At 42.4% G+C, this 15323-nt stretch overlaps 1 protein-coding gene across 1 annotated transcript; it reads left to right on the top strand.

The window, feature by feature from the left end:
* Positions 1–439: 439 nt before the first annotated feature.
* LOC110739591 (CASP-like protein 1F1) lies at positions 440–2208 on the top strand. Its single transcript, XM_021920049.1, has 3 exons — positions 440–1123; positions 1221–1347; positions 1822–2208. Exons 1-3 carry the CDS (start codon positions 918–920, stop codon positions 2059–2061), a joined length of 573 nt encoding a protein of 190 aa, XP_021775741.1. The 5' UTR covers positions 440–917; the 3' UTR covers positions 2062–2208.
* Positions 2209–15323: the final 13115 nt, after the last annotated feature.

The raw sequence follows: 15323 nt of genomic DNA, 5'->3' as shown, positions 1-15323 counted from the left end.
CAATTGAAAGTCACAAAGAAGACATATAAAATAATAGTGTGAGCAAGTTCTTTACTATGTTTAGTATTGAAGTACTTTTTTTCTGAACTTTCTTTCCTTCTAATTTGCCATCACGATTAAAGAATATCTAGTTAAAACAAAGTAAATAGTAGCAAAAGTTTTTATACATACACGGGTGTATATAAAGTAGGTACATCCAAGGGTGATTATACGCTCATTTGATATTTTTTACTCATTTTTTATATTTTTAAACTAGGAAAAAAAAATTATATGAGCAAAAATATCCTTGGGTGCATCATGCACCTGGGTGTGTGTAAAAATATTCAAAATCAATCACAAGCTAACTTCGTTAGACGAAAAGTGTTAATTTTTTCTTATTAACCCTTTCACATTCAACAAAACGAGTAACTAAAATTTGAATTACGGGACAATAATAAGATACAATTAATTTTGATATATACAACTTTTAGGGATACTTTTTTTTTTTAGTGTATAAATTTTGAACAAAATCACGTGTTAGTTTGTGTTATTAATAGCAAAAAAAGTTACCATCAATAGCTCTTAAAAAAATTTAGCTAGTTAGCCTACAAAAAATTTCTTCTCTCCACCTTAATTGATTTTTATTTTCTTCCTAAAATCTAGTTATGGTCTTCAAAAACATTAACTCCTGTTCTCCATTCCTTCCCCATTCTATTGACTTTTATATTTCACTTCATTAATATTTATCCTCCAATTTTCTTCAAATAATCAAACTCACTTTTTCTTTAAAACACAAAATTTTCCTCTATATAAACACAATCTTAGCTCCCATAGACTTTGTTCATTGCACCCACTCCTCTTCACTTCAACCATACTCCATTGCTCCCATTCTCTCCCACACACTCTCTCTCGCGCTCACTCGTGCTCTCTCCCTTACAATGTCAACATATGAAGAAGACAAACAAGGGGAAACCCTTCAAAAAATAAAACAGCGAAACAAGGTTGATGTGATTCAGATTGGGCTAAGAACAGCTGCACTCGCAACGTCGATAGTAGCTTCTTCCATAGTATTCACTTGTAATCAAACTGCCATTATATTTGGAATGCAAATGGTAGCCAAATATAGCTACTCCTCAGCTTTCAAGTATTAATACTTTCAAATTTTGGCTTATTTATTTATATTTTCATGAATGCTTTTGTTTTTTTGTGCATAAATTTTGACATGTTCTATTTTTGGACAGGTTTTTTGCATATGCAACAGCAATAGCAAGCCTGTTTTCTCTTCTTTCCTTGATCCTCACCTTCATTCGACCGCGAATTGCATCAACTAAAGCTAATCATCATTTGTTCTTCTTCTTGCATGATCTGGTAAACAAGTTTTTAACTATTTCAAATTACTTAGTTTTAATTATTAGACTACCTATTTCCCCATTACTAATAATAACCAAAAAAAAAACTACTATTTACTCCATATTATTATAAGTAGTAAATTAACATATATCTACTCATAGTTATCTTGGTTAAAAAAGATTAACCAATTTGTTATAGAATTTGCTACAATAATATGATTGAAGAAATATACTAACAAATTTTTTTATCTAGAGTTTTGGTGCTAAGTTATGTACTTATGACCCATATAGCGGCTTTTAGCTTACAATAAAATACATTGTAACACACACATACATCTATAAAAAATACGTAGTATATGGTTAAAACTCAAGGAGCATACTGGTCAATGTTATAGAATTACATATTGTACACACGTGATGTAGTAGTAACGCGAGTTTATATACTTAAACTAACATACAAAGAAATGTTGTTGGCCGGGGGTGAATAATGCAGGTAACAATGTCACTATTACTAGCAGGGTGCGCGGCAGCAACAGCCATAGGGTACGTAGCGCAATATGGTTATGAACAATCAGGCTGGATGCCAATCTGTGACCATTTTCATAGCTTCTGCCACAAGGCCATCTTCGGCATAGTCTTTGGCTACTTCTCTTGCATCATCTTCTTCGTCCTCACCATCATCAACGCTACCAAGTCTATCACTAATACTCACTATTTTCCTTCTCAAATCTAAAATAAAATAAAATTGTTGTTGTATACATAGATCGAACGAATGAACTTATAATTGTAAGAGAATGTATTAATTATGTTGTTGATACCGCGGCTTGGTTGTTGATGAATGATGATTTCATTAGTGAGAAACACACTAATTAATGTTGAACTTAATTAATTAAATCATAATGTTTCTATAAATGTGATTTGGTAGGTCGGTATATTTGTTTCGTTTCCTTATTAGCAACAAATTAAGTTTCTTAATTATTATAAGGTAATGATAATGTTATATGGGACTAAAAATAAGCATTTTATGTATTTTTTAATTTGGTATTAATTTAAAAATGCATGACAAAATTAAGTGTAAATCCGTGCAATTAACGTAATATTTTCAAATTTTTTATTTTTTATTTTTATTTAATTTTTAGCTCCTTATATGTAGCCCTAAGAGCTATTTATAGCATTTTTTATATTATAATTTGGATTGATCTCTTATATTTTCAATTTTGTCGTGTAAGAAATAAAGAGAAATAAATCAATAATAAAATTGCATTTGAGTTTGTTAGGCATACAAATAAAATTGAATTAAGTGTCGTATATGTAAAATCTTTTCTATTTCACGGTAGAGCGTGATATATATATATAGAGTTCTATTTTTTAAGCTAATGTAAATGGTACATAGCATAACTTGGGGAACTCTTTTTTGGGGTGCCAACTGTTTTTATTAGTTCATTACTACTCTATATATCTCCATTCTGTTGGAACTAACCTTTGATCAACAAAGTTATGAGGACAAAATTTCACATAATTATGGTTAGCGTTAGTGAACTATTGATAGAGTAAATAATTAAATCGATTTCGGAACAATCAGCTTAAATTTTTGGTTGAGTTGATCCTCTAATATGATATCAAGAGTCTGTGTGATACAAAAAGTCACAGGTTCAAATCTCATCCACCTCTACTTTCAAGTAAAACAGTTCGCGCTAGGTTTAGGGTCCATGCTGCATCCACACTTCAAGCCAAAGGGCTCTCATGTGAGGAGGAGTGATAGAGCATACAAATTGATCTTTGGTTTCAATCATGATCAACAAAATTAAAGATGACCTTTTCATTTATCTAATAATGAGTACTACATTCTTTTAAACCTTTTGTTATGATCAGACTTTACATTATCCGAAATAAATTTGTAGATGGTTTTATACTCCCTCCGTCCCAATATATAGTTCCTATTTGTGTTTTTTCACGGTATTTAAGAAATAGAAGGAGAAAGTGGATGAAGTACATTAATAAAAGTGAAAAGTACAATTATAAACAAAAGTTAGAGAAAGAAAGTGGAAAAAGTATAAGACATGTGCAACATTTAAGGGTAATTTAAAAAGTATAATGAATAAAGTTAAAAAAAATGAGGGTATAATGGTCATTACATACTATCCAAAAATTGAAACAGAAAGAACATTTTGATTCTCCAAAATAAGAAAATAAGAATTATATTATGAGACGAAGGGAGTATTAGACAATTTCTAATAATGAGTTAGCAATGTCGGAAATAATGCTAAGGAAAATTGAAGTTTACTTGTTTTCTATTTTGGAGGAAATGTATTGTCCCACATTGGTGATATAAGGGAGTTTTGTCTTGTTTAAATATGTGGACACAAAGATTTTTGAAGTGCTATTCCTTGTGTTGTGGGCTAAAAGAGGACATCCGCACGTGTCGCCGTTCGAACCGGTCGAATCGCGTTACGCGTGGTGTGGTTTTTTTTTTATTATGTCGTAACTAACGGTCCAGTTTTATGAGACTATTTAGTTACAAAGCCCACTTCACACATTTTAATTAATTATGAAATGTTCAAAACGGATTGTCGTAACTAAAGGTCTAGTTTTATGAGACAATTTAGTTACGAAGCTCACTTCACACATTTTAATTAGTTTTGAAATGTTCAAAACGGCTTGCTTGATTTTCGCCCATTTTTACTACTCCCTTTGTCTCGGGGTTTTTGGAGTCCCTCGGGAGAGTTACAATTCCAAGAATGTGCGTCGACCGTCTGTACCTGCAAAACCACGGAAAACTCCGGTTGGGTAGAATTCTGCCTCCGACGATCAAGTTAGAACGTATCCGGATGTATAAAAGTGTGGAATGTAAAGGTTTTTCTCTCGGATTCCGAGAGAATTCTGCAATTAATATTGCTCGGGTTTTTTGTTTATATTTTATAAATGTCCAATAAATGAGGATTTTCCTCTATTTATAGTGTAAGGGGATCAGTTTCCCTTTCATGGGTTGGAGTGGCACGTGTCACCAGGGGGTTGGTTCTCTCAGAACCTCTCTGATGCTGACACATGTCAGCACGCGATTGGTCCACGTGGACAGGGTATTTTTACCCTAAACATTTGCCCCTCACAAGTGTGTCGTGGCTTGTCACGTGGCACCTGTGACAGGTGTCATGCTCTGAGAAGGTGACGTTTCGTCTCCTTCTCTCTCTTTCTCCTTTTTTTTTTTTGAATTTGAATTCGAATTTGGAATGTGACAGTTCGCCTTCTAGGGTTCTCTATAAGTAGAGACCCCCTCCCCTCATTTTCACACTTTGCAATTTTTGAGAAGTTTTCTGAGAGAAAAAAGCTATGATACCGGCTGCTATTTCTTGCGCAACCGTATTCCTTTTCTTCACTCAACCGGTTACCGTCTGAGTGCTCATCACCCAAAACACATTAGAACCGCCTGGGGGTCCTTTGACTGATTCCCTTTGCTTTCAATACATCCACAGCCGGTCAACCGTCTGGGGTATCATCAAGCAACGCTTCAGAGGAACGTTTGGGTTGTTCAACAATTTTCAGCTGCTCTTCAAGTGGGTATATCCGGGCAACCGTCTGGGTATCTAGCAAGCAACACAAAGATTTCCGGCTGTTGATCCAGATAGCCAACTTTCCCCACACTCAAAGAATCTTCAAGGTACCGTCTCTACCCCTTGCAACTTTTTGAGATTTTTCGGTTGTATAGCTTGTAAAGAATAATGGACTCACCCAACACACACACGGCACGGCCTAGGACAGTTGTCAGCCGGTCACCGGGTACGGCTGAGTCTAGGACTGGGGATGTCGTCTGGGGGTGTTTGGACCACCCTTACTCTTCTGCGAATCCGACCGACTCTGTTCATGTGCAGGACATAATGGTTCGGACGAGACGGACAACTGTAGACCCCGAATACCAATCAGACGGCTCAGCCGAAGCCCTGGCTGACATTGTACATTATGACCATCTGGGTGTACTTAGCACACCCAGTGATGATATTTTGGAAGAGACCGCCCAACAATCAGACGCTTCAGAGTCTACCTTGGAACCGGATGCCCCCCAAGGGGATGAGGAGGCGTATAAATGGCCCTCCATCAATAATCCAACAGAGGCGCACATGACCGCCAGGGATGTGGTCACTCTAAACGCTACCTTACCCGGATTTTTACAGAAGCGCCCGGTTGGGGTAGGATGGGAAATTGTGGTGCCGCCTGTAGAGGAAACCGTCGTCTAGGATGACGACCTTGATCATGCCGACGACTATTTCGGCTGTTATGAGGCGGCATTCAAAGCCGGCCTCCGGTTCCCCCTCCATAATACAATAAAAGCCATTCTAAGAGGCTACGACCTTGGCGTTTGGTAGTTAGCACCCAAATCTTGGGTGAATATATTAGGATACATTGGCGTTTGCGAGATGCAGGACATAACGCCTAGCTGGGAGGCGTTTGCACATATGCACTACCTCAGTCGTGTCCCAGGCGACTGGAATGTGTGGTATACGTTGACTACGCATCCGGAATACATGATGACGCTTGACATGCCGTCAAAGTGGAGCAGCTGGAAGAGAAAGTTTTACTTGGTTTCTTCCCCATCGTTGCGTCTAAACCACCGACTGCGTTACTACAATAAGCACCCGACTCTCCTTGGATAGAAATGCGCCCTTCCTAAAGTACCGGAAGAGGCTTGGATGCAAATAATGGAGACGGGGCTCTTCAAGAAGACCTCCCTGCCTTTGGATGTAGGGACTGAAGTCATTGTCCCCAAAAACTGGGTCCCTCATCCGGACTAGCTAAAGGACGAGGCGTTCCTTTCCGCCTGTGGCCTTAGCACAATGTTTAGCAAACGTATGTTGACTGATAACCGGCACTTTATGCCGTTTGTATCATGCTTTTATATATTTTGACTTTTTTGATTTTTTCTTTGTAGAGAAAGGATTAGAGATGGTGCCTCCAGAGAAGACACCCGCTAAATCGGTTGCTCAGACCCAGAAGGATCAGTTTGAGAAGAAGAGGGCCCAACTGGCGGCCAAGGATGATGGGGTAAGCTCCGGCTGATATTACCGTCCGTATAGTTTGATGTCAATTCTGATATTATCCGGTTGCATTGTTTCTTTTTCAGACGGAGAGCAAGAACATTCCTCGCTCCCTAACAAAGGTGCTAAAAAGATCGGGCGAGGAGCCCTCCCAGCCACCTTCTAAGTCTAGGAGGACTACGGTTGTCCCTCCCTCTTCCGGAAGGCCGCTTGTGCCTAAAAGGCCCACCTCAGCAGGCAAGAGCCTGAAAGACCTTGGCCTAAACACAGGGCCAGCTGAGGTTGAGACGAGGGAGCCTGAAACTCCCTCAAGCCGGCAGCTTGCTGTAGTGATCGGTTCCAATGCGGCTGGGGGTGGGATGACCCCTCAACCTGGAAATGAAGGTATGGCTCTTACCTTTGATCCCCCATGACCGCTTGGGCCTATGCGAGTCAAGTCGCAAGTGATAAGTGGTTTATTTGACCACTTATTGTGGTGATTTTAACCCAGTTTTGTAATCTTTTCCCCTCTTTCTAACCCCTTTTGATAAATGTTGCATTTTGGCTTTGCCCCACCTCCTTGTGTGTTTGTGTACTTAATTTGCAGGTATAGGTGAAGTGAGGCAAAGCAAGGAAGTTCATGGATTGAGAATGGAGGCTGAATGTGATGGAGGGAGAGGCCGCTCCTGGTGGAGCGAGCGTGCACCTCCCCAGGAGCGGGCGCTCCTGCAAAGTTTCATAATTCTGCCATGCTTCTAAACCTGTGAGGAGCGGCCGTGCACTCATTAAGGAGTGGGCACTCCTAGCTGCTCAGATCGAATCTACCAACCTTCTGGAACAAGAGGAGCGGGAGCCCAACTACCTAGGAGCGGGCGCTCCTCCCTAATATCTTGAATCTGCCATCTACTGAAGAACAGGGGAGCAGTGCACCATCTGTGGAGCGGGCGCTCTTGACTGGGAATCCGGTTTACTTTGACGGATTTCCCTATGTAATTCGGGGAGTATAAATACTACCCCTTTAGTTCATTTTAAAGACAGCAAGCAGTAAAATAGTTTTCAGAGAACTTCCTCTTAGTTAGCACCTTAGTTCATTAAATTAGTTGATGATTTAGTTTGGAAACTCTTAAATCTAATCATTGTAGAAGCAAACTTCAAGGTTCATTTTCAGATTTTCAGCATTTATTCAACATTTTGAAGCTTCAATAGTAACTTCTTTCACTTGTTTCTACTTATTTTCTGATTTTATTTTGTTATTGCAAGTCACTTCAATCTCTCTTAATCTTGATAAATTGTTATTGCATGTTAGTTTTATCCATAGTGAATCACTTTTCCCCAATTTTAGAATTACTTAGAATCCCAACTTGGAACTTTGCATGTTACTCACAATGAATTGTGAGTAGTCCTCTTGGCTAGGGGTTGGGTGAAACTCAACCTAATGGTTAATTAAGTAAACTTGGGAGAAGTATTGATGTTTAATTTGTGATTAAATTGATTGTATGAGATTGCTTGTTAGTTCTTCATGATAGGAGTAGCTACCCTAGAATTTGGAGCTTGATTGCATGTTATGCTTAGTTTGACATGGAAATGTAGATTAAGTATGTCATTACTTATTGCAATTTGATTATGTATCTCATATTGCTAAACTAATAAGGGATCTAAGTTTAGGAGTGTGAGTTGTTTCCCTAATTGCATGATGTTGGTTTTACATATAGTCCTTGCTATCTCTTGTCTCCATTTGCTCCCAATATGCTTGATTACCATGGTTGAGTGGATCCCATTCCCTAGTACTTTTAATTACTTGATTTAGAAAGACAGTTTGTTTGTCTACTTGACGAACCCCCAATCAACAAAAGTCTTCGAACTAGCTTGCGTATTAAGATCTCTAGAGATCTTACTTATCATTGTGCTTGGTTTGTGAGATGTTTGGTTATAAATGTGTTTGAATAAGTGTGGAATGTGCGACTGTTCTAACGCCCATCAAAATGGCGCCGTTGCCATCAAGAAAAGACCCTAACTTTAACTCGACTCAATAAAATATTTGAGTGGCCTACCTTCAACCAAGTCTACGATCCTGATAGTTTCCACCTCTCTAGCTACGAGGAGCAAAATTGGCGGAATACTATAGCGGGGTATCCCAACTTTACCACTATGTCTAGCCATGCTAGCCATATCATCCACCCCGTACTCCGTATATTCATGAGAATTATGGGGTATGCTTGCTTTTCGAAGCAAGACCTAGGGAAGCTAACCGGTGCCAACCTAATGGCGCCAGTTTTTTTTAATCAAAATCAAGGTATTTGGCACCGGTTAACCGGTGCCAAATGCTTTAGTTGGCACCGGTTTTGAACCGGTGCCAAATTTTTGAGGAATTTGGCATCCCTCAAATCCCCAACGGTTCAAAACCGGTGCCTTGGGGGGGTTTGAACCGGTGCCAAATTAGGATTTTCGTCTAGTGAGAGGAGATAAATGCCTCTTTATGGCTTCCCGATTTGAGGGGGACCTAGAGGGTAATGTTAACATAGGATACTTGTTTATAAAGAGATGTTTGGAAATAAAGAGGAGTACGGAGTTGAGAGGGGAGATAAAGTGTGGAGGGATGATCACGATTATTGGAGTAACAACCAACCCACCTACCCTTATTGGCAAGGGCCTCGTAGCTGCATTTCAGAGCTACGATCCTATCCTCCCTATGATTATTCACAACCTGGGGGTTGTGATTCGGAGATGAGTTAATCTTGATTGTTTTTCTTTCTATCTTCGGCTTGCGAGCCGAGTATATCATGTATTCTTCTTTTCCCCGAACGTAGTTCCGGCTGATAATGATTTTTTATTAATAGAATTTGCCGACTGAGTCGGTTTTTCCCATATTTGCCTTTGATATAATCTGCTTCAATTTTTGAAAATTTTCTAGTATGCTCGTACAAATCTTTTTCTTTTTGCAATTTGACCCAACACATGCGGTATGCCGGATGCATTGGCTTTACCTGCCCCTGGACGATTGTTTGCTTGGATTGCCCAACCCTAAGCAGGCTGCCGTCCAATTAAGAATCCGGACGGATAGACAGGCGATCATTGACCATATTAAAAGTAGAATTATTCTCGAAGTTGGATTAGCAGACGGTGCCGGCTAGGGCCAACCTAGATTATTCGTTTAATCGGCTGCGAGTTACCCTTTGGGTATCTGTCATCGCCGTTGTTAGGATGCAGGCGGCCATTGGCCCGGCGTAGGCATATTAACCAGGTTATGAATTAACTGTTAAGGTTTTGACCTTGCTTAATTTGGGTTTGTAACCGGCTGTAGTGCCTTTGGGTAAAGACCGGTTATATTTGACCAAGATATCAGTTACCGTTTGTGTTGCGTTGAAGCAATGACCAGTTGTATATAGGTTTCAATTGATCATTCAATCGGCCGTGAGTTATCTTTAACCTAGACAGTCGGTTAAAGCCGCTTGAGTTATGATTTATAGAACAATGTACCACCCAAATGGGAGATGCTCTCTTCGACGAATTCACCCAAATGGGCGTCGCCGGTTGCCTTCTCATGTTGGAGCAGGCGGTTTGATGGCTATCCGGCCATTGGCCTTGTAAATAGATGCTACGTTTGGGAGTTAGCTCATATCTACTGAAAATAGAGCAAACGCATTCCCGGTTGTGCATTACACAGATGGGGCTCTTTAAGAAGACATAAATAAAGCATCTTTTTATTAACATACTCTATTTTCAAAGATTTACAAGTCTTTAGAAGTAGTACTTTTTCAAGTTATCTACATTCCAAGTTCTGGCTAGCTTCCTGCCGTCTGAAGTTTTCAGGCGGTAGGTGCCGCCTCTAACTTCTTCAAAAATCTGGTAGGGGCCTTCCCAATTGGGGGTTAGCTTTCCTTGCTCATTGGCCCTACCGGTGGCCTCCATTTTCCGTAACACAAAGTCCCCCACTTTCAAGGGTCGTTTGTGCACTCTTCTGTTGTACGCTCTCGTCATTCTCAGACGGTATATCTCATGACGCAAGGCGGCATTTCCCCTGCGCTCTGGGAGTGAATCCAATGCTAGACGCATGGCCTCCCAATCAGCCTCTTCATCATAGAGCATGATTCGAAGTGTTGGCTTGTAATGTTCAATAGGCAGAACGACTTCAGTGCCATATGTCATGAGAAACGGGGTTTCACCGGTTGCCCCTTTTTCAGTTGTTCTGATGGCCCACAGGACATGAGGCAACTCATCTGCCCATAGACCGCCAGCTCTTTCAATTTTCTCTTTAATGTCGTCTGAGATGAGCTTGTTGAAGGCTTCAACTTGGCCGTTTGCTTGGGGACGACTGGCTGATGCAAAACAATGTGAGATCCCTTGATCTCCCAACCAGTTCTTGAGGGTAGGCGTTTCAAACTGAGGGCCATTGTCAAAGACCATAGACATAGGTACCCCAAATCGGGTGATGATGTTTCTCAAAATGAAAGGATGTTGACATCCTTTGTCTTAATGCCCTTGACCGCCTCTGCCTCAACCCATTTGGTGAAGTAATCCACAGTGACCAAGATATACCTCCGTCTGCCTGTAGCAGGCGTATATGGACCCAGGATGTCCATTCCCCATTTTACAAATGGAGTCGGGTTGTAGATAGCCGTCAAATCAGTGGCCGGATGGTGTATGAGTTTGCCAAATCTTTGACACTTGTCACACTTCTTCACCATTTCCATGGTGTCTGCCTCAAGAATGGACCAAAAGTAGCCTTGCCGCTTGGCCCTTTTCGCTAAAGTTCTGCCGCCTATATGTGATGCACAAAAGCCCGAGTGCTGATCCTCTAGAAATTCTTTCCCCCTTTCTGGGGTAACACATTTCAGCAGCGGCTGGAGGTAACCCTTCCTGAAAAGTTCTCCATTATGGATCTCAAAACTTGCTGCTTGCTTCTTTAATGCACCCGCTTCTGAAGGGGCATCCGGCAAAGTGCCGTCTGCCAAATAAGCCTGGATGGCATCCATCCAGGTTGAGCTTCGGTTAAGAACTCCAATGGAATCTTGTTCAATGCTTCTTTTTTCCATGACTTCCCAAAAGACTGACCTAGGCGTATCACAAGAGGCGGATGATGCCAACTTAGACAGTGCATCCGCCTGATTATTTTATGACCTGGGCACCTGACTTAGATGAAATTCATCAAGTGTCCCAGCCTCGTCTTTGACCGCCTGCAGATATTTGATCATAGCCGGATGGGTGGCCTCGTAGTCACCATGGTATTGGCTAACAATCAACTGAGAATCAGAGCAGGCGTCTACCTTTCTTGCCCCTGCCGCCTTACACATACGAATGCCGGCTAGCAGGGCCTCATATTCCACCTCATTATTTGAGGTTTGGAACTCTAACCGTAGTGCATATTCGTATTTGTCCCCTTCTGGAGACTTGCAAATTACGCCTGCACCACAACCGTTCATAGTAGAGCTCCCGTCTACATATACCTTCCAGACCTGATCAATATTTTTCGGCTGAGCCGACCTTGTCATTTCTACAATGAAGTCGGCGAACGCCTAACCCTTCACTGCCTTTCTTGGTTCAAAAGTTATTTCCAGACTTTGCATTTCAATGGCCCATTTGAGCATTCTGCCGGATGACTCCAAGGTTGTCATTGGCCGCTTGAGGGGTTGGTCTGTGTAGACCACCACCGGATGTGCCAAGAAGTAAGGTTTCAACTTCTTGATTGCCATGAAAAGAGCAAGACTAAATTTTTTCAACCAAGGGGTACCGCAGCTCAGCATTTCGAAGAACATGGCTAATGAAATAGACCGAGAGCTGAATGCCGTCTTTCTCAGCTAGGAGAGCGGCACTGAGGGCATGATCTGAGACGGCCAAATACATATAGAGAACCTCTCTTTCTAGAGAGCTAACCAGCCACGTGGAGGTGCTCTTTCAATTTCTAGAATGTCGCCTCAGCATTTTCCCCCCATTCGAATCTAGTCTTCTTTTTTATTGCTTGGAAGAAGTAGAGGCACTTGTCACCTGACCGGCTGAGAAATCTCCCCAATGCCGCCAGACAACCGGTAAGTTTTTGAACTTCCTTGACAGTGCGGGGTAACTTCATGTCAATTACCGCCTGTACCTTTTTCGGGTTAGCCTCTTTCCCCCTTTGATCAATCAGAAATCCGAGAAATTTCCCAGACTCAGCACCAAAGACACACTTCTTGGGATTAAGCATGACCTTGTGCCGCCTGAGGGTGGTGAAGGTTCCTCGGAGGTCAGCAAGGTGATCCGTCTGTAGCTTAGATTTGACTATCATGTCATCAATGTACGCCTATACATTCCTTCCAATTTGATTAATGAAGACTGTACTAATCATTCATTGGAAGGTAACTTCAGCCCAAACGGCATCACCGTGTAACAGAATAACCCTTGATCAGTGACGAATGCCGTTTTCTCTTGATCTTTTTTCCACAAGGGTATCTGATGAAAGCCTGAGTAGGCGTCCATGAAGCTCATCAAGGCATGACCGGCTGTAGACTCGACCAGACTATCGATCTTTGGAAGTGGATAGCTAACCTTCGGACATGCCTTGTTCAGATCTGTGTAATCGACACACATCCGCCAGGTACCATCCGGCTTTTTAACAAGGACAATGTTTGCTACACAATCTTGGTAGTAGCATTGTCGAATGAACCCGTCATCCATCAGCTTCTTGACCTCGGCGGCAGCCGCCTGAGATCTTTCCTCGCTGTGATTTCTTTTCTTTTGCCTAAACGGCTTCTTTTTTGGATCCACGGCGAGTTTGTGGACAACAAGATCCGGGCTGACGCCTGGCATCTCTTCCACTTCAAAAGCAAAGATGTCTTTGAATTTCTTCAGCAGTTGGTGCAAGTCTGCACCCAACTTGGAAAAAGAAACCGTCCCCACCTTAACGGTTCATTCTGGACGGCTGTCGTCAAGAACAATGTCGATATTTTCACCAATCGGTTGGGGAAGGAGATCATCTGACCGTTCCCCGATCAGTGATTGCTATTGCTTCTCATTTTTTACGGCCACCAAGTGGTCCGCCTTTCTCTTTTTGCCGGCTGCTTTGGGAGCAGGTGCGGTTTCCTTGAAGTCATCAAGGTCAATAGGTTCCTCGCCATGGCCGGCTGCGGCCACAATAGGCTTGACGTCTAAGAGATAGCACTCCCTTGTCGTCTTCTGACCCCCATTCAGGTAACCCACTGACCCATCATCCCTCTCAAATTTGATCAGCATGAGGGATGGGATGATGACTGCCTTGGACTCGTTGAGGGTTGGACGGCCTAAAATCAGATTGTAGGCGGTCAATTCCTCAACCACCAAGAACTTGACGACCATGTGTCGTCCCTCCCCCTTTTCTCCTAGCCGGATGGGTAGGTCAATCCTCCCCACCGGATGCACTACTCCTCCTCCAAAACTAACTAAGGGGTGAGAGGCTTTATGCATGTTGTTAGGCTTGTACTTGAGCTTCGCTAAGCACCGATAGCTGAAAAGGTCAGACGAGCTCCCGGTATCAATGAGGATTCGGCCCACTCGTTGGTTGGCAACCTTGCACTCGATGACTATGGGGTCATCATGAGGCCGCCTGACCTTGCCCCGGTCCTTCTCAGAGATGATGACCTCAGGGAAGGTGTCTTTCAACGCTTGGCCCTCATCCACTGAGTTGACCTCCATCTTTCTGATGTTGTCCTTGGTGCTCCGGATGGTAGGACCCCCTCCCGCGAACCGCCTGCTATAGTAAAGATTTTCTCTTCATCATTGTCAAAGCTTATAGCAAGGTTGTCAGGATTTTTGGGCGGTTGACCACTGTTTGTTCTGGGGTTACCCTTGGACATCAGAATATAAGACTTTAAAGCCCCCTCACCAGCCAGACGGTCTAGTAACCGCCTGAGGCTATAGCAGCCATTGGTATCATGGCCTATATCCTCATGGAAATGACAGTACTTGCTCTTGTCCCGACTTTTGATGGGACTTTTCATTGCAGCCGGTTTCTCAATGGTCAACCGGTCTTTAATCTCCATGAGGATGGAGTATCAGTCCTTGTTGAACTCGTACTTGGAGACGTACGACTTCAAATCTTTCTTTTTCTTCTAGGACGGCTTACTAGAATTGTCCGCCACCCAGACTTCTTTTCTTTTCTTGCTCTCTTCTTTTTTGGCCGGCTGAGCTAACCGGCTCTCTTTTTTGTCGGAATTTTTAGGTTCCGACGGCTGCTTGATGGCACAAAGCTCCGTCGCCTATATATAGGCTTCAGCTTCCATCAGAGCTTCTTGGAGGGTAGCCACCCTCTTTCTGACTAAGTCAAACTTGAAAGTCGACCCGTCTTTCAGACCCTTGAATAAGTCTTTGTAGGCTACTTCGTTAGACAGCCCCTAAATCTGAATTCTCATCAGATTGAACCGCTTAACATAGGACCTTAGCCCTTCTCTATCTCCCTGCTGAATAGCGCCCAAATCAAGACTTGTCTTTTTGGTTGGGATGTTCATAGAGAAGTTGGATGCGAACAAGTATGAAAATGTCTTGAAATTATTGATGCAACCGGATGGCAGATTGCCAAACCATCTTTGGGTTATGCCCTTCAATGTCGCCGGGAAGCATTGACACCAGGCAGCGTCATCCAACCCCTATAAGTACATGAGGTTGGTGTAAGCCATTAAGTGATCTTCCGGGTTGGTGGTACCGTCATAGGTACCAACAACACATTCTTAACCTTGGTCGGCTAAGCCGCCTCGGTTATCTCCCTGGAGAACGCCGACGGCTGTTCCCCAAGGTTTAGCAACCGAAGCTGCCAGTCCATAGGCTGGACATTCAGTGTCGCCTGACCCCCGAAGAGGGTCGGCTGCATGTATAGTGATCCATATGGCATCTATGGCTATTGGGGCACATACGGAGCCGGCTAGATAATCTGAGGGCCAATACGTGCGGATAAGCCGCATGAGTGACTCTCTCGGTTTGTTTTCGAATACTTCATTGAAGTATTCTGGAAACTGTCTTGGTACGTCAACGTTGAGGCCGACTCAGA

Source organism: Chenopodium quinoa, unplaced genomic scaffold, assembly GCF_001683475.1.
Source record: "Chenopodium quinoa cultivar QQ74 unplaced genomic scaffold, ASM168347v1, whole genome shotgun sequence".
In the NCBI taxonomy this organism is placed as follows: domain Eukaryota; kingdom Viridiplantae; phylum Streptophyta; class Magnoliopsida; order Caryophyllales; family Amaranthaceae; genus Chenopodium; species Chenopodium quinoa.
The sequence above is the reverse complement of the archived record's forward strand: the minus strand, read 5'-3'. Positions and strand labels throughout refer to the sequence as shown.

Excerpts from the sequence above, each read along its gene's own strand:
- LOC110739591 (XM_021920049.1), top strand. The coding sequence starts at position 918 with ATGTCAACATATGAAGAAGACAAACAAGGGGAAACCCTTCAAAAAATA. Across the intron at positions 1,124-1,220 it reads AGCTACTCCTCAGCTTTCAA|GTTTTTTGCATATGCAACAG; the intron begins GTATTAATACTT and ends ATTTTTGGACAG. Across the intron at positions 1,348-1,821 it reads TCTTCTTCTTGCATGATCTG|GTAACAATGTCACTATTACT; the intron begins GTAAACAAGTTT and ends TGAATAATGCAG.